Source organism: Vanellus vanellus, assembly GCF_965231255.1.
Source record: "Vanellus vanellus genome assembly, chromosome: 2".
In the NCBI taxonomy this organism is placed as follows: domain Eukaryota; kingdom Metazoa; phylum Chordata; class Aves; order Charadriiformes; family Charadriidae; genus Vanellus; species Vanellus vanellus.
In genome coordinates, this window is record NC_138906.1 from 144,448,841 (window position 1) to 144,472,855 (window position 24,015).

General features: G+C 43.2%; 1 protein-coding gene across 1 annotated transcript in view; it reads left to right on the forward strand.

Annotated features, from left to right (window-relative positions):
- Positions 1-15,077: 15,077 nt before the first annotated feature.
- Positions 15,078-24,015, forward strand: part of DPY19L4 (dpy-19 like 4) — a gene marked incomplete at its 5' end in the record, with an annotated part of 29,458 nt that continues 20,520 nt past the window's right edge. The window contains 6 exons of the mRNA XM_082478999.1: positions 15,078-15,219; positions 18,648-18,755; positions 19,733-19,857; positions 20,506-20,596; positions 22,348-22,469; positions 23,331-23,476. Of these exons, the coding sequence (XP_082335125.1) occupies positions 15,078-15,219; positions 18,648-18,755; positions 19,733-19,857; positions 20,506-20,596; positions 22,348-22,469; positions 23,331-23,476 (734 nt within the window). The remainder of the gene's footprint in view (positions 15,220-18,647; positions 18,756-19,732; positions 19,858-20,505; positions 20,597-22,347; positions 22,470-23,330; positions 23,477-24,015) is intronic.

The window sequence follows — 24,015 nt, forward strand, 5'->3', positions numbered from 1 at the left end:
TTCTGTTTTTCTGAGCTACTCCAGCGATACGATCATATGAAAAAAAACCCACGTAAGAATAAATAGCTCTGTTTTCAAAGCAGAAGAGTGTACAGTAAACACGGGCTGGGCACACTCAATAAACAAACTGCTCATCCTGAGCTGCGCAGGAGGGGAAGACACCAGTGGGCGATTGTGGGGCTAGAGATTGTATCATAAATCATTTGCCACTGGGAGACAAACGACAGTTGAGTAAGGACCCTTAATTCCAGCATTTCTTAACTTCCAAGTGTTTGCCTTTGCAACCCAATCGCATTTTCAGCTTCTGTGATGCATACGATATCGTGGCATGCTGTGTATCAAAACACTGCAGACTCTCTCTGACCTAGTAAGAGAGGCACGTCGGGTTTATTCCCATAACAAGACTTGAGCAGGCACACTGCAGACCCGTGCTCTGCAGCAGATGAGCTAAGGAGCTTGGCATTTCACCTGGCCTTAATTCCCCCAGTCAGCACAGACCCATCGAGGCTCCTTGTGGGACCTGATGGAATGCAGAGGCTCTATAGAGCCCAGCTTGGTTAGTAACTTATTTGCTCTGGCAGGTACCGCAGCACCTTGAAATATCGATTTCACATAAGTAAACTAATCTGAAGAGGATTAAAGGACTGGCTGGCCTGTGGGCAAACAAGGTGGATATTTTTTTTTCTTAGTGGGATCTATGAGTCAACTTTTATTTGACTAGTTGGACAACTTTCAGATATTAAAATACTGAAAATACTTCTGGAAAATACTTCTAAACCCTTTACTTATTTTAATCAAAAGAGCATTGTTGTTGATTATACCTGGTTTTAAAAGCTTCTCATTTTCTGGTGAGGAGCAAGTACAATGATGCATTTTACAGCTGAACTATAAAACACAAGTCATAAAGAACTTCCAAACATCATATGAAATGAGAAGTTATTCCCTGAATTATTTGCAGAACACTCACAAGTAAGGAATTTATGTAGAGAAAATAGGGACCACTATGCCTACTCAGAAAGGAAGAAGTTCCTCAATGAACTAGTATGAGCAACTATAACTGCAAACAACATTTTAAAAAACAGCAACAGTATTAGAGAAGGCTTCTCAGACAAATATCTTCAAGCAACTGACCAATTATGACATTACTAAGAAAAAAATCAGACAGGTCCCAGTCCTGCAAAGGCCTCAGCAAATTATCAGCATCCTCAGAGAGGATAACCTCATTTCCAGGGCACTGCTGAGAACAACCAGACAAGTTGGTTTTGTCTTCCATTTCGTTTTTGTCTTCTTGTTATTGCAAATGGCATGCTGTTGTTTTGGTTTCCAGCACTTATGGTTAAGCTACTTATAAACAGCATGACTGTATCTTCACCCATGGAAATGATGGTGGATTTATTCACACTTGTGTAATTGAGTGGAGAATTCTCCTCCGACCTGCGTGTTCTCACCTGGCATTCTTCCTGTTTGCTTGTTTTTAATTACTTCTAATATGCATACCGATTCTCTTAATAACTTTGCTCATGAAGTCTACATCTGCAGTGGGCTTTTAATTTACAGCTTGAATGTTATTGTTTTCATTTTCTTCTTTCCAATAACAAAGCAGCTACCGACGCTTCAGATGTGATCAGAGGATTTAAACACCCCTTCGATGTGCAATGGGACTCTCACTGCTTTACCAGTACCTTTCCTGGAGTGAGGTAGGAACACGCACAGGACTACCTCGTGGTTGTACCGGTCAGCACTTCACCCGCTGACAAGCCCTGAGCGTCCTTCTCCACAAATCCGAGGCGGGCCCCAAGTTAAGGTTACTATCTGCTGAACGCACTGCAAAAGGAAAATCAGGAGCCTCTTTCCAACCTGTATTCTCTTAATCAGTTCTGTTTCTTGACTTCTGCATCCTTCTTTCCCTTTTCACCAGTTAAAACAACCTCGCAGCCTTCATAGAAAGCAACCTGCCACCTCTACTCCAAATCCTGACTGTGATTGTTGTTTCTGTGCTTACTCATGCAGCAGTTACGGGTTTCATAAATTACAGCGTAGCACGGAGCCACCCGTGCACTAACAAACCTCACATCAGGGGATTAACTTAGAAGTCATGAGAGTAATATATCGGAGACACTTTTGCCTTCATGGTTTTGAGTCTTTCCAAGAGTCTTTCTTTCATCTAATCATGAAAGTTGGGAATTTGCTTTTAAAAAAAAAAAATAACAGAAAGCAAAACAGAAAGATAACTGAGATTCTTCCCCAGGCATGTGACTTCTGGAATGTGAGTTAAAAACAAAACATAAAACAAATATAAAGCTCTAGAAGTCATGAGAAGCAGAACCACTGCAAAAACTAATTTTTGCGTGGCATTCATTGCATTACACAAGTAAATAAACTCTGAGGTCACACAGCAAATAATGATTGTGACAGATGATATACACTGTAAAAAGTTCTAGGTTTGGTCCAGATTTTTAAATATAAACTAAATAATTTTCTGATATACTATATTTAATATACACACGCTTTAAAAGCTCTTTAACTCTGCGGTACTGTGTGGAGTAAACAAAAATCAAACTCTGTATTTACATACAGTAAATGTGCAGTGATGTGTTTTGAAAAGGACGAGAGTTAATAATGCATGAAGGGTGCTACAGGTGGAGGTGGAAGTATTGGCCTCTGGTTGCTGAAAACTTTTGAGATGCAAAGGGAGTCACACAGATTTAACTGTTAGCTTTCCTGGAAAGTTTTTCTGGGGCTTGTTGGTAAAGTTATGATTGACCTTATGCTTAGTTGAAAATACAAAAAAAAAAGAGGTTTTGTGGAAAAAAATGAAAGGGTGTCAAATTATACCAATATTAGCTTAAAGAAAAGAAAAATATTAAAAGTTTACATTTATTTACATTCTATATTAAATGAAAAATATATTGTAAAAATATGTAAAATGTAACTAATATCTTAAAAATAAATTACTGAGATAGTAGAAGTTTTGTAGACCTTTTTATTAATGACGTACTAGCCAATCCACATTCCAAAATCTCCCTTTTCTCCGCGGCTCATCCTATGTATCCATTACCTTCAGTTTGTACTTCTTGATGTTAAATCTTTTTCCCTGTTTTTAAGCCCCACAGTTGTGCTGCTCCGGCACAGCTCGGGCTCCAGGGATGGCACTTGCCGGGTGTGATCCCTCACACCTCTTGGAGCCAGCTCTCTCAGGATGGGATGAACGGCCCGTGGGAGGTATCTCCCTCTGTCCCATTACCTCAGGCGGAGCTGGGATGATGAGCCGTAGCGGCATGCTGGGCATTCGGGTGGCTCAAGAGAGGGGAGAGGAATCCCAGCCCTCTTCCCAGTAGCTCATTTCCTGGTTTTCCCAGGATTACACAGCACTGAACTGTTCAGCCCTGGGAGGAAAAGGAGGAACCAGAATAACCAAAGAAGAAATCTGATTCCACCGGGAGCTGCCTATGAAAAGCATTTAATCCGAGCTCTAGAAATGGGGAGGAAATATTAATTTGTGCCTCATTTTGAGTAACCCACATTTATAAAGCAGTGTAAAAGTGAAGGGGTCTGCTGCCCTTCAGACAGCAGAGCTTCCACAGGGAACACATTTAATGTTGACTGCCATGGGGCATCGGATCAGGTATGACAAGAGCCATTAAATCAATAAATCATTAGGAAACCAAAGGGCAGTGCTATTGGGAATCAAACAGAAAAGAGCACAAGACTGGCTAAATTCTGCACTGATCAACTTAGTACAAATTAAGTGGCAATTTGAGGGCTAACAAGGATTCAAAGAAGGTCAAAGTTCTCCCACAATGGTTGGCATCAGATGGGGCATGGCGTTTGCTAAGTGCAAAAGGCTGCCCTGCCTTTCTCCACCCCGAACCTCTTTGTGGGTAAATACAGTAATTCAACGTCCCAAATGACTTCAGTATTTCAGGCTACTACCCTGACCCTCAACTCCCTCTTTCTTGAAGCCTTGTTTATCAATGCTAACGACCTATTTCGAGGGGCAAGTCTTTATCTTGGCTGATATACTGTGTTCCCAAAGGCTGATGTAACAAGGGTCACAAATGTCTTGTGACAAATCTCTTCCATCCTCTCTAATTCCCATGTGAAATCAACTTGCATGCATCCTAGATTATATACTGCCGAGCAAGGAGACGGCGTCTTGGCGCAAGCACATTTAAATCCCCCAGGTGCAGGGAAGGAGAAACAAAGATTCATTACAGTAATAAAGTTTCAGCCTTCTAGGGATGAGGTCAAATGAGAGCAGCAGAGCGCTGGCTAACAGGAAAGCAGCATCTTATGTACATGCGAGCTATAAATAAGCTTTCCGACGCATGCCTGTTCAGCAGTGCCCACTGAGGGAAAATGTCCACCTCATCACCGAAAATTTCACAGGGCAAGAAGTGTTCATTGGGCAGTGTTGTAGAAGTAGGATTTTTTTTTTTTTCTGTCTGAATTTGCTTTCTTGGCTTATTTACCTTTGAACCTGGCCAGCAGGTGATGAGTCCTGACAATCTCTGTACGTTTAATCCAATGGAAAAATGCTGTGTGTTATTGATGCACTTAACAATTTTGTACTTACTGAGAATCCTTTCTTTGTAATGATGGAAATTCAGCATTTAGGGTAGGAACTGCTCTCTGCAATCAAGTCTGGAAATGGCAAGGGCGTGCACCAGAATGCTGCCCACTTCTTTCAAGTTATTGAAAACGCGCGTTCGTATTAATATGATTATATTACCACATATTAGGATGTTTTTGTTACAGAGTAAAAGCTACCGATCAAGATGACAAAGCAAATTGAGAAGTACAACTAATATCTAGGTTGCAACATGTTGCCATAACATTTCCAAGAAACGGGAGCCTCCTGGGAGCAGCGTAGGTGGCATTCGCTCACCTCGGAGCCCCAACGTCTCTATCAAATTGCATTTCCCTGCCACTGCGCATGCCAGAGCCTGCCTTAATTTAGTCTCTGCTCTCATAAGACCCTGAACTCCCTCCACTGCTCCCTGTTGCGGGCACAAACGGCAGCCGGAATCTCCCAGGACTGGTCTTATCAGCCTTTTGCCCCTCCATCCAGCTCAGCGGAGTTACATGACATACACATTAGCTTGGATTTAGTTCGGCACTTCTCCAAATGCCAACTGCAAAAACAGGGGTGAGGAGGAGGAGGGGGGAAAACTCCGCAAGCAGACGCAATACCCGCAGGCTGATACTTCCATTAACCTTTCTAAAGGAAAGGCGGGCACACTCGTTTTCTAGCAGTCTATCAGTTTTCTCCCCATTTATATACGTACTCTTTGCCCTGACCATAAAGTGTCTAAATGAAAATTTATTGCAGGGGACTGGCTATTGATTTGCAACCCTGCACATCTGGAAGACATGAACCAAAAAAAAAAAAAAAAAAGTCCATTCTTTGAACTAATGAAAATTTAAACTCTAGCATATAAGAAATTGTTTCAGGATAAAATTAACCGACATTTTGAATTCTCACCATATATGCTTGGTTTTAAATTATACTCAAATCCTGTTTACAAAACTCACCAGAGAAGTTTCAGTGATATTTATGGGACTATTTGAATCCAGGACCCTTACAGCGATTAATTATACCCTCCTGAGGTATATTCCAGGGAAGGGTTACGTGATTGCTGCTTCTCAGGGTCCATGATGTCAATGCGATGGATACCGTAGTCTCCCTTGAGACTATCTGCAGTGTTTTCTATGAATGAAACAAGCTAGTCCAAGACCAAGCAATTCAAGTAAACTTTCTCTCTGGGAGGGAATCCAGGTTTCCCCCTCCATCTCTTTGTGTTTCATTCCTTCACATCTCTGCCAAAAATGATGAGTTCAAGGACTATGTCTAAATTTCCTGTCAATTCCTGTCCAAGTTGTTGCTGTTGACATCCCGACTCACTGAAGAGGAAGGTATTATCCGCCTCCGTCAACAAACATCATTCTCTTTGCAATTCCTAGGGCAGGACCAAACTCTTCACCTGTAAGGTCAGAGTTACGTAAAGCTGGGAGGGATATTTAACTAATGACTCTAACATGATGTACACAGGAACAGGTAGCGTGGCCAACTAAGCTCGACCACAAAGCCTGGTTTCCCCAGATTCTCCCGTCACAGAAACCATATAAACATTTGGCACTTTCACTAGCAATATGCACCAGCACATTGAATGTTTGCTCATCTAAACTGTCCATAAATTAATCTCTTCATAAATTGCTCATTAATGATAGATCTCTCATCCACCTACCATCCAGGCTGTTTTACCTGTGCAGAAAGCACTTGCATCATCAACTCCAAAACGCCCAGAAAGGTTTACAAGGAAGTAAAGAATCTGCTTTTGTTTTGAGATGACTGTATTGACATCAAATTTCAAGTTTAGCCACTTTTTGCTTGAAGCAAACCCAGAGCTTTCCTTCCCTCCCTCCACCTGCCAATGTGTGTTTGCTTCTTGTGTAAGCATTGCACTAAGGTATTACAGTAACAGCCATTATAACACCAGTAATAATACCACTGATAATAAATATCTTGCACTAATATAGCCCCTTTCCTCTGGGGATCACACTGTGCTTTAAAAAAGTCAGTGTGAGCACCTCCTCCAGAGCTTCCATTTGAATGGAATAAGCTGAGATCGCTGCCCAGCCAGCTCCTCTCTCGTGGCATTGCTCCTTTTTGCCCCCGTCTCCATCTAAGGACACCCCTTCGATGCAATAAGGTTTCACCCAGAGCTAGATGAACGAGCTAAACAAGCTATTGGGAGTACCAACTTCTTTCACTGGAAGCAGAGCACAAATTTGAGTGCGGTGAGCATCGCAGCAATGCAGCTGTGCTGCTTTCTGCCCCCAGGGTTTGACCAACTTGATGTGTATCCAGTGATGGGACTGTTTGAGAAGAAATACGCAACTGCAAAAATGTGCCCAAGGAGAGCGGCATAAGGATGGGGAGACTTCAGATGGAACAGGAACAGAAGAGTCAAATCACGGCTCCTACGCCTAGGTTTGTTACCCCAGCTGACAGAAATGCAGCTGTCAAGAAGAGGAAGAGTCGATCTGCAAACAAGCTAGTGATATTCTAGTAACATTGTGAGCTTTGACACGTGGGGTAAATCATTCCTCTTCTTCAGACAACCCAGTTTTATCACTGGATCAATCTCTCGTCTTCATAAATTACTATTGAAATTGCAGTCAGTAATCCATTTACTAAAGAACAAGCAGGAAACAAATTATTCAAAAGTATGATGAGTCAGTGCTTTAACTAGCCCAAACACGATAGGCAAAGCTTGCTGCCATCTCTGGTGATTCCTAAGAAAAGCATTTATGTAACTGTATAGTTATGCATAATTAGACAGTGATGCGTGTCCTGCTTACGTGTTAGGTGCATTTGTTCCATGCGTTTTTCATAATGCCTCATGTCTCATAAAAGCAGTTATACAGACTGATGTAGGTGCCATTAAAACTAATAATTTCAAATGTGGCAGTTTAATTCAGACAACTCCAGACTCGGGGACCATCAGTTTTGGGAATGAAGTCAAAACCCAGCAATGCTGACTGGGAGCCTAGAAAAGCTCAGGGAACAGAACTGCCCTTCCTTGAGGAATCACACTTCTCCATAACAAACTGCCTGGCTTATGTTTGCTCCTCAGAAAACTGCAGCTTGTATTTTCAGAGCTGCTTGGGAGTTGAGAACCCGCACCCTGGGTAGAAGTTGCACCCTACGTTAAGAGCGATATATAGCCCCATCCACTTCTTTTCCTGCTGTCTAGGAAATCCTAGCAGACAACAAACAGTTCGGTAGCTTGGTAATAACTAATCTGCCCGGTTGGAGTGCGTTTTGCCTGTGTTGAAGTCTGTTTCTACTCACTCCACTGAAAAGCAGCACCAGCTGCAGAGGGCTGCTTCAGTCCAAGATGTTTTAATAACACTGGACGCAACTCTTGAGGAGGGATCTAGTGTCTGCTTAGTGTTAGGGCTATGAGTTGTATTCCTGATTTATAATCTTCAAGCATCAGGCCAAACTCCTTCCTGCTTAAAGTTGGAAACCCATCAAAAGCAGTGATACTGCCCTTCCTTCTGCCAGCAGTAACACAGCCGGACAGGAATATGGGGCTGAGGGTGGGAGTTGCTGCGTTGGGATGGGGAGAGGTGCCCAACAAGTGTATTTAATAGGACACTAAGGCACAAATACATTAACGATTGCACAGCACTGCCTCTCTGAAAAATACTTACGTGAAAAACCAAGCGTGATATTCCCAGAGCAATTTCCTGGATGTGCTCAGTTATTCCTGCTGATGTCAGTGCCAGGGACGCAGCTTCAGTGACTTCCAGTCATACTAGCCCTGCCCTGCAGGGACAACACAGTGGCTGGGAAGTGACCTGGATTCTAGCCCTTGTTTTGCACCAGCTGAAGTGTTTGCTAAGCCCTCGTCAGCACCTGTGTGATGCCACCAACTGCACTGTCATCACACAAGAGTCACCAGGGACACCACCGGGAGCTGGGGAGGCTGTGCTGCTCATGGCCAAGCAGCTGATTAACGGCGAGGATGCTGCACGTGGAGGCAAGAGGCCAGGCTGCCTTTCCATGTTGGCAGGGCAGGCTGCAGCAAGGAGCAGCACCTTCTTCCTCAGAAATGCAGCCCTGACAGCCAGACTCCAGAGACAAGAGATCCTCCAGGCTCCAAAATCTGCAGGGGATGGCTAAAAAAACAAAGGTTATCAAACCCAAGAGAAGGGAGAAAGAGGGAAATACAGCTTTGACCAACCATAGAAAAACAAACATAGCTCTGACCCAGCAGAAGTGATAGTGAAATCAGGGATGTGAGCCACAAAGGGTGTCATCATAAGCAATAAAAAACCAAATTGCGGTTTTGTAAGAGCTGACCGATGTCCTAGGTGGCAAAGCGTGAGTCAAAGGAAGTGCCGAGCTGTGAGTCATCCACCTCAAAAGGCTTTATCCTTGGATAAAAGTCAAAGAGACAGCTCAGGGAGAAAAAAGGAGTGCAGGAAAGAACCTAGGCAATGGCAGAGCACTGGGGCCCCTCGCAGTGCAGAGGCCACGTGGAGGACAAGGCTGCCATCAGCCAGTTACACTCCCTTACAGCTATTTCTGGCCGGGCACATAATACGCTGCGCGTTTTACAAATACAAGGGTCAGGCTCCTGCCCTGAGGAACTTTGTGTACAGCACAAACAAGAACTAGAGCAAGAGTAGAAAGAGGGAAGTGGTACAGAAAGCAAGACACATCACTAAGGGTGTGTGTTTAAACAAACAAAACAAACAAACAAACAAACAAATATCAAGTTTTCTCTCCTGTAGTCCTTTTACCTTGACTTTATTGCTGATATAGTGCTCCACAGGCACTTGGGCTGGAGGAGCAATACAGCAATTAGCCAGCTGACGTGGCTTGGTCTTACAAAGCAAGATAAAAAGCAAGAAACCAATACAGAAAATTACAGGTCAGATAAAGGCAACTGTGATAAGGATCAATGCATTTTTGGAGAGTGAAAACACATAGAAGAGCAAGGAATTAAAGGTGGTGCAAAAAAGGGATGGAGAAAATTATGGGATTGTCAGAAGGAAGTAGAAGGGAAAGCAGACAGGATGAGAAGCTGTACAGCATCACGCAAATCTAAACACAGGCTGACTTATGAGTTAGTTCTAGATTACAGTGAAGCAGGAGTGACGGGAAGAAGTAAAGAAAATGAACGTGCAGGATCTCATGCTGCTACAAGGGCAGTATTGGAAAATGCATCACTGAAGACATGGTAAATACAAGAGGGAAGAAGACAAAAAAGAAGAGGAAGATGGTAGTGGTAATCACATCAGTAGTGTCTTCCATTTGGGGGGGCGTAGAGGTAAAAAAAAATAATTACAAAGGCCCCAGGAGAAATCAAAACATAGAGTTACCACCAGAGAATTGAAGCACAGAGAGAACAGAGCCAAAGAGTGTTTCCATGTCACCAACTCAGTTTCAGTGCACAAATCTAAATGAGCTGCATTGATGTAATGGATATCAACCAAGTTTTACAATGAAGCAGATAACAACAGAACCTGACTCACTTATATCCCAGGCAAGGCAGGCAGGAGCTGAAGTGATCAAAAGTAGTAGAAGCTGTGCTGAGATAAAGTAGGAAAAGAATTAAATAGGTGGAAAAATCCCAAAGGTTCTATACGGTTTGTGTAGTTTAATTTTCTGAATACTTAGGTCCACTTTTAACTAATGCTTCTATATTGTCATTATCCCCCAACATCCATCCACTTATTTCCCTGCGTTCCCCATATCAGGTGGGAGAGCACAATGCAAAACTTTGGTCCCGCAAACACTTAGGCAGGCGGTATTTTTTACATCCTGGTACAACATATACAGCTTTGGGAAGGGAAGGGTCTGAAATAATAAAAATAAGCAAAACCTTGGGATACTGATAATCCAGAACCATAAATTAGAAGCCAGAAACTTAACTCCACAAAAGGCTGAAATTACAACAATGGGTGAAATATCTGAAGTTGTTACCTGATTACTGAAACTAAACTTTACAAAAATTTTTAGCCATGGGATCTTTAACATACAAAAAACGTAACAGACATAACATGGTTTGTTTACAAAATAAACAAGTACACGTTCTTTACTTTTGAGTAATGACAAATATGCCCAGTATTAACGCTTTACACTCAGGTACATCTGTGTCTGTTTGCCTCCCCTAAAAGAGAGAAAGAAAGATTGTTAAACTAGAAAGCATCAATATCGAAGACATGTAAACAAAAAGAAAAGTTATGTCTGTAGGGCTTAGAAATAATATGTAAATAGAGTGCCATCATGCAGATACATGATGCATGTTTGTACAGAGAAAGCTTAGAAAAAAACCCACAACATCCCCGTATTTATTCATTGTAATGTATTACAGCACAATGGTCAGGGCACATAATAAGCTGCCAAATTAAATAACTTCCACATAATATTAGCTACAGAAAGCATTTTGGAAGATTGAGGTGCAGCAGTAATAATATTTTCAACATTAGTCTACAAAATATTTCAGCGTATTCATTCTGGGAGAAAGAAACTTGCATGAAAGATGATTTTTGGTTCTCCCACCTTCAAATATGCAATTTTTCCACAGGAGACCTTGGGAAAAAATGAAAAACCAAGTGAGCAGGCTGGATTTTTCACTTCTCTGCTATCTGTAAAGTTGTGCGTGTAAATAACTTGATGTGCATTTATATTTCTACTGAATTCAAGGTGTGGAATGAGCCACATGCTGCAGCATCAGTAGAAAACCGGAGTTGCACACGAAATGTAACAAGGTACTGCATGAAACAGCAGGTACAAAGAAGACTTAAGAAAAACAAAATGTAGAGCATAACTGAGCAGTCATTTGTTTATTCCTGTCCATGAATTGATGGTCTAAGTACAAATATTTTAAATGATTATTGTTGTTTTGATTACAATGATTATTTGTGCTTATTCCAGTAACTTACAACAGACTCACATTATGAAAAAAATAAACCAGATCAAAACCAATTACATTAAAAATGCAATGGATAATTTATGGATCATTAAAAACATAAGCAACTCTTTTTAACTATCCAATAAATCAACGATTGCAAAAGTATTTTAGATTTTATTAAAAAATCCAGGAAACATATAAATCTCATTTTACGCTCCAATAGGACACACAAATTGGTTCAGTTTTTCCTTGCAGCTGCTAGACAAGTAACCAAATCAGTTTTTCAGCAGTTGATCAGCCATTGGCCTGACTGCATGTCAGAAGGCATGTCAGAAGACATGTGGTCCCCAAGGGGCAATTTCCACAAACCTCTTCGGTAGCTCCTCCACGGTTTGCTTCCGAGAGGCTTAAATAAGCCTAGTCACTCTGCTCAGCGATGCACTCCTGCAGCGGACAGGGCCGGCTGCAGAGAGCTACCATCGTCACAATGTCCCAACCCAAAATTGAGCCCAGGGAGCACAGCCCTCAGCAGACCGTGCCTGGGGAACTCTTTCCCTCCACACAGACATACACACATATGATGAGATGCAGGCAGCACAGATCCTGGCCAACTCTCAGTTAATTCACTCTGGTTACTTCTAAACCATTAGTTAGCAAATGGACGGTGGTCTTCAGCAATCTTTCAATATTTGGTCAATACCATCCTGCTCCCAGAGATGACGATCCTAATCTGACAGTTCATGTTCAGGGCAAGACTCCTTCAAAGGGTGACAGAATTTAGTCCAGCACACTTATGCGGGGAACGATGTTTGCACCCTGGTAGTGTACCTTGGTGCACCCACATACACATGCCCCAGGTCGTTAGAGAGAGATTCCCAACCTTTGACATTACAGGTCTGACCTAAGACAGAAAGAAATCTAAGCTGGTGTAGCTAAGCATCAGACTTGCCCCTGCCCTCACAGCGTTTGCTAGACTACCTCTGCTAAGACCACAGTCCTATAGACTCTGGAGCTTCTCAGCATACTTTTAATGCATGGGGCCTTATACACCACCTATTAAAGAACTCACCCTGACCATCTGACAATGAGTGGAGGTAAATCCCATGCAGAAAGCTAGCCTGCAGTACAGCTGTGGTCTGTTGAATGGCTGCCTGCCAACTCAAGCCTGTCCCCATGCTCAGTCCATCCCCTAGAGCTATAACAAGACACTTGGAAGACCAACAAGGTGGTCCTTGGAAGATGTGCTGCTTGGGAGCACCCTCCCCACTGGGCTGGGTCCTGCACCAGCTGTCTCGGTCTTCTCTCTGCACAGCAAGTTTCGGCTAGACTTGGAAGTCCTCCCCAGGGCTGTGGCCAACCACCAAAACACAAATTCCCTCCATGGCCCAAGCAGCTCCCTCAGGCCCGAGCTGGTGCCCACCACAAAGACCTGCAAGCAAATTTGGGGCATGGCAGGGTGAGAGCTTCTGTCCTTGACAATCCTAACCCAAGAATCAAGCATTTGGGTGTCTGCAGCGGCAAAAGGAATCAGTAGCAGCAAGACTCCTTGTTACTGAGACCTCCCAAGGTGTGTCCCCAGGTAGTGGTCAGGGAAGGCACCAGCCTTTGCCCTGGCCTGGCATCCCACGTGCAGCACAGAAGTAGCTTATGTTGCCATAGCTGCAAAATCAGGGGATTATCATATTGCAATGAACCTGGCTCCACGTATATAATCAGCTCAGCTTATTGGTATGGTCAGAACTTGGGACTTTCACCACCAAAAACCCAAGCTGCTACTGCTTCAGCATGAAATATGCTCTTTCTCACAGCACCACTACTTGTGGATTGGTGCAACTGAACACCCCGCTTCACAGACTCCCCAAAATGATGACGTCTTGACTGGGGAAGCCCATAAGCTCTCCTGCAAGTACATCAAGGTGTAGATGAGTGTTATAGCCATATCATCCTGTTCTTTGCGTCACTTCTTCAGACCCGTATCTGTTGTCATTTCAAGCATAAAGTACATAACTTCACTTTAAAGATCCTCCATCACCAGTCCTGTCCTTCTAATTTAGCTATTATCTCTAATCACACCCATCAGTGAACATGCTGGCTTCCCCAGCTCCTTTGTTAAGTTACAGAAAACACTTTTCCATGCTATCCTTTATGCTCTCCAGGCATGCCCAGCTCATGTTCACAAAATGACCCCATCCCTCCAAATCCTTCTTTTGCCAAGGTGCTGACCATAACCATGATAACAATCAGGTGGCTGGTAGGCTGAAATGCCCACCTATTCCACTGCTAAAGCATGTTTCTTCTCTTCCTTACGTTCTTTCACTGACCTCCCTTTACCCAAACACAGCTCGTTTTCACAAAAGCAGACTGGAACTTCATTGGGGATGGGAGCATCCTTTTGTCCTGCATTTGCACATCCTCTGTGACAGCAGGGTGCTGTTACTGTGCTCTGGCAGTTCATCATAGAACGGTTTAGGTTGGAAAGGACCTTGAAGATCATCAAGTTCCAACCCCCTTGCCAGAGGCATAGACACTTCCTATTAGACCAGGTTGCTCAAAGCCCCATTCAGCCTGGCCTTGAACACCTCCAGGGATGGGGCAACAACTTCCCTGGGCAACCTGTCTCAGTGCCTTACCACCCTCAAAGTGAAAAATTTCTTCCTAATACTTAATCTAAATCTACCCTCTTCCAGTTTGAAGCCATTCCCCCTCGTCCTATCACTACATGCCCAAGTAAAAGGTCCTTCTCCACATCTCGTAGGCCCCCTTTAGGTACCGGAAGGCCACAATTAAGATCTCCCCAGAGCCTTCTCATCTCCAAACAACCCCAACTCTCTCAGCCTGTCCTCATAGGAGAGGTGCTCCAGCCCTCTGAGCATCTTCTTGGCCCTCCTCTGGACCCGCTCCAACAGGTCCATGCCTTTCCTATGTTGGGGGCTCCAGAGCTGGACACAGTACTCCAAGTGGGGTCTCATGAGAGCAGAGTAGAGGAGCAGAATCACCTCCCTAATGCATCATCATGATGCAAAAAGGAGCCCAAAGCAGGTGTGCGTTGAAGCTCAACCAACCACTTCTCTCACCAGGCCCTTGCAGCTGGCCCACACTTTTGCGCGTGACTATCAAGCCTGGACTCTCCAGGTAACGCTGTGCAGGAGGGAGACCTCCCCTGCCGGGGAGGGAGGGAGTCCGCAGAGGGCAGAAGGGGTGCTGAGCGAGTAGCACTCACAGGAGATGCTCTGATGAGGGCCCAGCGGACCTGGGTGGGCCCCTCTGAAGGGGCACGGTCCCTCCGGAGCCGGGCTGGCAGGCGGGGGCGGCAGGGAACTGCACTTCGCTACCCGTGAGATGTTAGTCTGGCGGCTACGAGGCGGGGCGGGCCGACGAGAGGCCGGCGCTTCGCGCCTCCCGAGCGGACCGGTCCCGGCCGCAGGAGAAGGCCCTTTCCCTTTCCTCCCCCTTCCCCCGCCCGAAACGCGGGCCTGCCAGCCTCCTGCACCTCGGTACACCTCGGTACGCCGCCGCTGCGCTCCGGCCGCCCCCCCTCGCTCTGCCACCACAGTTCCGCCGGAGAAGGCGCCCGACGGCGGGAGCCGACGGCGGGGCAGCAGGAAGCGAGGGGCCGCTGCGCTGTGCTCCGCTCGCCGTGTTATGCGAGAGCACTCCCGCCCCCGGGGCCGACGAGAGGCGGGCGGCGGCGGCAGGAGAGCGGGCGGGGCGGTGTCGCCCCGCAGAGAGCGGCGGGGGGCCCCGGCGGCGGCGGGCGGCGGGTGCAGGCTGGCGATGGAGGAAGGTGAGGGGGGCGGCGGCGCGTGTGTCACCCTTATCCCCCTCCGCCGCCGGCGCCGGTGGGGCGGCCTGGCGGTACCGTGTGAGGGGGCGCGCGCCCAACGGCTGCCTCTGCGGGGCTTCCGCCGCCGCCTCAGGCCTCCGAGCTGAGGGGCGGGGAGGGAGGTCGGTGTGGCCCCGGCCGGCGCTTGCCGTGCCCTGCCGGCTTGGGGCCGCTTCCCCCGGCGCAGGTCGGCGTTGGGGCTGCGGCTGGGGCTTGCGGGTTTGTGTCGGGTAGTAACGCACGTCCGATGGAGGTAAAAGGCCCGCCTGCAGGACGGGGAGTCGGCCTCCCCCGGCAGCGCTGTTCCCACCGCCGCGGCGGCGGCGGCTGGTGGCCGTGCCGGCTCAGGCCTGAACGATCCCTCCTCGGCGGCCCCCTGGGGCCCCGCTGACGAGGCCTCCCTCTTCCCCGCCCAGGGCGGCCCATCGTTTGCAGCACCAAGCGGGAGGAAGCTGGGTGCATGTGGGCCCAGAAACTTGGGGGCTGTTTCTTTTCCTTCGCCCGGCGTTGCACCCCGGGGCGGCATCCGTCGGTTCCTTAGATGCCTCTGTGAGCCTGTGTTTCTTCTCTGGCATCCCTTCTGTTTCCCCCTTTGTACGTTTTAGTCTGTCTCCTCTCTCGTTTCACGGTTAGCCCCCCGCACAGTCGTTTTTGTCCAGGTCTCTTTTGTGCTGAGCCCCTTTGTGGGGAATGGGAGATGGCATTCAGTTTTCTTGGGGAAATCAGAAGAAACATGACTGTAAGTAGGCACCCAGAGACACGCAAGGGCAAGACAAGCATATGTGTTACTGTCCCATGGCATATTCCTGTTCTCAGCTGGGGTACTTTCTGAGCTGGACATGGTTTCTGTGTATTTAGTAGTCTTCGGTTGTTTGTCCTCCACAAATGTGTCCATCTTCTCTTGAATCGGTATAAAGTCTTCATTTACAGAACATTCTTTGGGTAGGAGTGGTCCACATGAAAGTGATGTGCAATGAACTGGTTCCTTTTAGCCTGACTCACTGGGTTTGTTTGATAACTTCTTGTTCCAGTATTAGAAAAGAAGGTGAATCACTGCTGCCTATTCAGCCGGTTTGTGCACTTCACTAGCTTGTAGACCTCCAGCATGTTTCTTTTGGTCATCCCCTTTTCCCGTTTGAGACACCCTCAACTTGCTTCCTTGTTCCTTGTATGGGAGCCATTGCACACCTTTGATCATCCTCGTGGCCTGTCTCTGAACATTTCCCAGCTCTGTCTTGTCCTTGTTTAGATCAGAGGACAAGAATTGCAGACCGTGCTCAATTTGCAGGCAAAAAATGGATTAATATAGTGGCACACAGGAGCAATGAGTTATGATTTTCTGCAGTAGATACACAAAAATAGATGGAATGCACATTGTCTGAATAAGAGTTGAAAAAAATTGTACTGGGAACTTGCAGGGAACTTGAAAGCGATCTTGGTTGAAAAATTGTTTGCTGGATAGAGAGGTACTAGAGGCTGTGTCATCAGTTCAAAATCCTACATTATTTTTCGTTGTCACCTTGTTTGACTTTCATTTCACCCCATTTAAAGGATTCATAGAAGTGGAAACAGCATTTTTCTTGTTTGAGGCAGCTGCAAATGAAAGAGAAGTAGCATACTTGGATCTTTTTTTGTTATTGCTTTGAGGGGGGAATCTGTTGAGCAGTCTTCAAAACTGAGGTGAAGATCATTTGCTGACTGAGATACAGTTGTTTCAGAACTAGAATTTTAAATTGTTCTTTCTTTGGGACTTTTCTGTTACCTATGCTATCTCTAGACTTTGTAAGTGTGTTACACTTCTAATATGGCTCACTTACCTTCCAGAAAAGAAATGCCTTTTCCTCCAGTGTTCTCACTGCTGTTGCTTTGATCATAACTAGAATGACAAGGGCAGACAGTGTCTTTCCAAACACATATCTGCCCATTCTGGTGATCTAGGGTTTTTTCCTCCCATTTTATTCTGTGTGGTACAAGTGATTTTTAATTGCAGTGCGCTCAGTGTTTACGTTGCTGATTAACTTCATATACATAACATGAAGAGATACTGCTGTATATGTCATTTTCGATTGACAATGATAAACGTGATACTGAACACCCTAAACATTGTTTTGTTTAGTATCTTTCCGGTTCTTACCTTGTTTAAGAAGGTAGACATTTTCTGTTCATTCCATGAAAAGTGTTATCATTGAGATCTTGGTTTGCTCAGAATAATTTATAAAATGCTTTGAAAATCCTGTTAAAACACAAATACAGGTGTCCTGATACAGGCAGACACCAGTTTATTTATATTACTATCTCTAGTTTCTAACTTTTAAATCTAATAGTTGGGAGTTAAAAGTAGACTGATTTAGACTTGAAGTAATATCCAACCAGAATAACTAAAAGCTTTGTCGTGAGATGTGAAGATTGACACTTCAAGTTTGAAGTTGAATGGCTTTATGAAAGAGCTGGTTTAAGCCCAGAGGAAATCAGTGGCTACAAAATTTCAAGCAATGTTGGACAGTAGGTCAAACTGGAGAGCTAAAAATTCTGGACCGTGAGTTAAAGTTAAACCTTTTAATCATACTTCGAAAATGACATAAATGTTGTGGGGTGTCATCTTTAATACAGTAATTATAACAGACTTATTGCAATGAGTCTTTTTGTATGGAGACTTGCACTATGTGAATTAGCCTCATTGCCTTTCAGACTGAAAAGTAAATGGGCCAGGGCTTCAAACTGCTGCTGTTTATAAAAAACTTAACAGAAGCCGAAGAAGCCCTCAGTCTTGTGATGTGATCTATGTGGCCTAGCAGACTGAGCTTTTTAATTGTATGTTAGACTAAAAATTCATCAATCTGCTTAGTTCCAGTAGATCTGGAAGCAGGAAAAAAAGTGATATTTTCTTTATAAAAGCTTTCACCATATGAACAACAGGCAGCTGTATTTAAAAGTAACGGACTAGCCCAATTTTTATATTACAGTAATGTGCTTAGTATGCTACTGTACTAGAGCAGCATAAAATCAGGATGAGAGTAGAATGGAATTGGCACCAATTTCTCCCAGCGTCTGTATCAACTTATCTAAACTGCTTTCCTTCATTTGTGTAATACATTCACCATAGAATAAACCAGTTAGCTTCCAGTTTGCATTCTGGGTAATCCCAGAGTATGGCCTCAAGAGAAAACTTATTTGATTTTTCGAAGGAATAACATAGGAATTGATTTCTGTATTGTTATATTGTTATTTTAGTTAGATATATGACATACTTTAATTGAGTCTTTCTGTCAAATATATGTGCTGTGGGATTGAATCAGTAGCAATAACTGGCTGTTACCTGCTGCTGTGTGGATTTCTCAGAGTGCGATTTTAGGTATTGTGTTGTAATAACTTAAAAAAAATGTCTTCAGGGGCAGCAGACCTGCGACAGAGAAGGAAGCAACCCTGCACAGAATCTGACAAAATGGCTCCAGAGGAGAGAAACAAAGAAAACTCAAAGCTGGGAAGATCGCCAAAATGTAAGCTACAGAATTTTTAGCCAACTTCTGATTTTTTTCATTATTCTTTTACATTTTATGGAAAGATATTTGTAGCACTGTAATTTATAACAGACTTATTTTGAATTAGGGTTTTGAATGCTTCAAAAAAACCAGGCATGCACATTAGAATTCTTTAACAATGGCATTTTATGTATTGCAGAGTAAAATGGTAGTCCTGGATTGTTTCAGGTTGGGGGAGGAGAGGGGAAGAAAAAGGGGGAGAGGCAGAGGGGTTAAGAATCTCACTGTTGTTTGAGTACAAATAAATATTTTAATTGCGCTTGGCATGGTCTTTCGTTTGGGAAGCTGAAAGGCATGAAGTAATGGTACTGAAACACTAACAGAGAAAAATTCCTTACAGCTTTTCAAGAAACAGAACTAAAACCAGGTGTAATTTTAGTCAAGTGCTTACCAACCTACCAAAACCTTTTATGTTAAAAGTGCATACTAACTTGAGGGAGCTACAGGTGAAGTAGACACCCATTGAATGAGTTTGGTAAAATTCAGATTAGTTCCTCTATTATTTAAAAACAGAACGGAGAGTAGAATGTCTCAGTATTGATGTTAGATGTGGTATTGCCACCTCTTTCAGTTAACATCTTTAAGAAGTTTGTGGTGTTTTGGGTAAAATCTAGAGTTCACTCTGTTTATTTGGAAGACACTTTTCCTTCTTGGAATTCATTTGACAATGTAGCTTACTAGAACAGAGAGAAATTTGCAGTGCAGTGTGTGAGTATTTTATCGAGAGCCCTGTGAAGCAGTGGTAAAAACTGGAAAAGAAAATTCTGCGGGACAGGAATAAACAAACCAGTTCTCGACGTACCTGTGCTGTTGATGGTGTGATAATTCTGATGCCAGTAAGTTTACTTGCTGTTGAGATATTAATCATACTTAGGGCATACTGTTTGTTTCTAAGTCCTCTGGGCTATTTTAGCTTTTTCACTATCCCTTTTCAGATATGTTAATTCAGCGTTTTGCGAAACTTTTCTTTGGCTGTCTTGCGGCAGTCACTAGTGGAATGATGTATGCTGTGTACCTCTCAACATATCATGAACGGAAATTCTGGTTTTCCAGCAGGCAGGTAAAGAATAAAGTTAAACTACTGAAACAAAAGCCAAATTGTGTCCTTGAAATAAAAGCTGATCCATGTCAGGTTGGAACTGCTTGCTTGTAGAATACCATCTTGTATGAGTCAGGCTTCTGCCTTTGATATAGTCTTTTTTTTTTTTTTTAAAGTGTTTCTCCTACTAATAGCAGTCTTGTCTTGTTATGCTTTTATATGTTTTTCCATGCCATCCTTTATCATTGGAATACCTTTCTAAAATTTGGACAAAAAAGCCTGCATACTGGGATTGCATAAGCTAAACAACAGGAATGTATGGGGTTTTGTTGTTGGGTTATTTTTTTTTTTTTTTTTAAGAACTGTGTTATTTAGTGAAGTATGGAAAGTTGAATGAATTTCAGGATTGTGAATATGAAAGGGTCCTGTGGATCTTGGGCTGACTTACGATGTGGATTTGAGTTGCTCTGACTCTGAGCATGTTTGCTAAGTTATAGAGAGCATTATATACCTGACAGAGGTGCTGTGAAGATTAATGTTTTGAGGAATACTTTGAAGATGTACAGTGGAGTCATAACCATGTGCTGTATCACAAAACCAGTCTATCTGAAAATATATAGTCTTCTATGGGAAGAGATTGCAGAAGGTGAATATATTTTTTTTTTCTAGGAACTTGAACGAGAAATTACATTTCAGGGTGACAGCGCCATTTATTACTCATTCTATAAAGAACTGCTAAAGGCTCCTTCCTTTGAAAGAGGTACAAAACCCGTTTGTTTTATTAACCTTGAAAAGTCCTGTTCCTTTTGGAGACAGTAAAAAACTCTTGCAGACTGGGGAGATTGATTTTATATTCTTCTATAGATATATCAGTCAGATTAATTATAAACTGCATGCTGACTTAACTTTTCAGTGCCTTTAAAAAAAATATTTAACTATCCTCTATTCCAGTGGATTACCTTTAATCGATACTCTGGAATAGGATTAGTATTACTCTCTCATATTGCCCCATATGGAAGTTATCATTAGTTTTGCCTATGCTACATAAGGGATTTTTTGCCATGTAAGCATAATTGATCTTTAATTTGGGAATGGGGGATGGAAATGACTGTTTTCCATACTCTGTCAGAAGATGGAATGGTTTCTGTCAAGAGTTGATCTGCTCAACCCTGTCCCTGCCAGAGGTTTCTACTCCTGTCAGATATGATGAACAGATTTTGATGAGCACTGAGTGGTGGGGACAGAAACCAACAGGAAGGAGAACAAACTGGGTGGCAACGGTCTCTCCTCCCTTTGCCCTCCTGCTCTTTATCCGGCACTGGCTCTGGAGCTCACTCACCCCAGGTTTCTAAATCAGCAGAAAACTAAAGCAATGAAAAGAAGATGGAACACTTTTGTGCTAGTTTAGTGAGTTCAGAAAGGCCACCTGGGCTGGCATGGGGAAAAGGTGAGAACTCCAGGAGAGAAGAGGGAGTGAACAGTGCTGTCTCTCAAAGGTCAGCTGCTGAATTAGTTCAGTCCCCTCATGAAACCTCATCTGAAGCTGGATAAACTTTGTAGGTATAGTTTTACTGGTTGAATGGTTTCCCAGCTGACGTGTAATTCATCAGCAACATATAAGAGGTTTCTGGTACAGTCAGTTCCTCTTTATCTCTGGGGTGATTACCCATGTGGATAGATAGACTGCCTCATTCAGGCATGCTGCCTCTGCAAACAGACAGATTCAGGTGTGTACCAGGTATTATGGGGGCACCCAGTTTTCAAAGGTGTATCATAACTGTGCTGAACCCAGTTATAAGTCTTGGTCTGGCTTGCAGAGAACGACCTGCAGGCCACACACCAAGATAGGCTCAGGGCTGGAAACAGTAATCTTGTTTGACTGTTGCATGTTGGGGTTTTTGTTATTTTTTTTTCCTCTAATATGGATTATTTTTCCTCTTCCCTTTATTGTCCTAAGTAATGATGTCAGTTTTTTAATTATAGTATTTCAGAATGGGGTATCCTCCAAGTATGCCAGCTTCAATTTCATCTCAATTCCATACAAAGGCGTATTTTGTTAAATGACTGATTCTTAGAAGTCTCAGAAATGCAGGGCTGAAAAAGGTGACGAGGCTATCATATCTGCTGACCTCTTTGTGGAGGCAGGTTTAATACATCCTGCTCATCCCTGTTAGATCTTTGTCTCACTTCTTAAGAACCTCCTGTGAAGGTGATCTGTAGGTAGCTGGTTCCAGGGCTGCATCAGTATGTTACTGAAAAGACTATGCTTCAGCTGATTAGTTTTGGGCCTTCTATTTAAAGGCTAGATCAAAAAATGGTAATAACTTTGTTGCTAAATCAGTAGGGTAGAATGGCATCTGGCACAGAAATTAGTCCTTCCTTTAAAATTAGGAGTGGTGAATCAGTTAGTAGCTTTAATGATCAAATCTGTTTCCCCCTACCTTTGAGTGCGCTTTCACTTCTTGTAAGAACAGCAATAGTAAGTGATTCAGAATATTTTTTTGTCTATAGGTGTTTATGAGTTGACACACAACAATAAGACAGTATCACTGAAGACGATAAATGCCGTCCAGCAAATGACTTTGTACCCAGAGTTGATTGCCAGTGTTTTATATCAAGCATCTGGTAGCGAAGTATGTGCATTTCTCTTACTTTCTGTGCTTTCGTTATGGTTGTGTATGTGTGTGTGAGAGACTTTCTATGCTGTATACAATAAACACATGCATTTTTTGTTGAATGAATTTAGCTAAGCCTCTCACCCGGTCTGGGTTCTCCTCAATTCTGATTGGTTTCTGGCATAAGATTTTGGGGTTTATATGCACTAAACTTTTCTGTCTGTTATTCTTTACATCTACAAACTGTATAAAAATGTGGAGAGTATCTGTGCTATCCATTAAAAACAGGAAAGCTAACTCCTTTGGAGTACAGAAGTCTGTTATAGTGGTACCTGTCTCTACCCATTCCTGAATACATACAAGGGAAAAACACTTTTGTAGATAAAGCTTTTGTCTCTTTCTGCTCTACTTGGGCTTTGTTCTGCTTACACTGCATACTTGTGTCCTCTCTCATTTATCTTTTTTTAAATTATTTATTTATTTTATATATGTTTGTCTGTGTTTGGAACCATTTTTGCCACATCTTTACTTCTCTAAGTTCCTCCCCAATGTAATTTCTTCCAGTAGTCCCGTGAACTTTATATCTCACTGCAGTATAGATTTATTAGATCTGACACATGCAATGTTCATGCTAAAGCAAATACAAAAATCATAGCACTAGCAAGCAGAGTCCTGAAGTGTGCTCTTAATTCACGCTGCTTTGTTTTCCCTGAACCCGAAATAAAAGCATGCTCCATATTTTTCTAGAATAGGGGCTGTCTCTTACCTGTTTGTAAAGCACCTAGCACACTGTTAGCAGTATGCAAATAGTAAATAGTAATAATTTCCAGCTTCAGCTCAGTTGCCGCTATGTCTCTTCGTTTTTATTTGTAATTTCAGGAAGTTATTGAACCAGTGTATTTCTACATTGGTATAGTTTTTGGACTGCAGGGAATTTATGTGACTGCATTGTTTGTAACCAGTTGGGTTATGAGTGGGACTTGGCTGGCAGGAATGCTGACTGTAGCATGGTTCATTATTAACAGGTAAGAAAAACATCTTTATACAATCTAGTTTGTCAATAAGACATTTCAAAATATTAGAGCAGATTTAAATGCTTTCTATTAAACTTTGTGTTCTCATTGTGAGAGCAAGCTCTTATGCTGAATACAAAACATTTCCCAGAGATGCACTGATTCTTATGATGCTTTTATTAACGGAAAGGCTTCCTGTTGTCCAAACCATCCACGCTGCCAGTTGAACTGACTTTATATATGTGTGTGAATACAGGAATATTCTCACACAATTCCATTTTGCAAAAACATTCCTCAGAAGGTTTTGGTTTTGTGCTGGTGAAGAATGAAAACAAAATTTCAAAGTTTCTGTAAAACAGAATTGCTCTCTGTGGCCAGCTCTAAATATTGTGATGATTGTTCTGTTGCTTAGAAGGAAATGACCAAGTGCATTTTTCTTGTAAAGAGTCTTTGATATGTTTTTTTTTAATCTGCTTTTTGTAGTGGGTTTTTGTGCAAAGTGGAATCTTCTTAGTTGATTCTGATGTCATTTTTTTTTATGTTAAAACAAT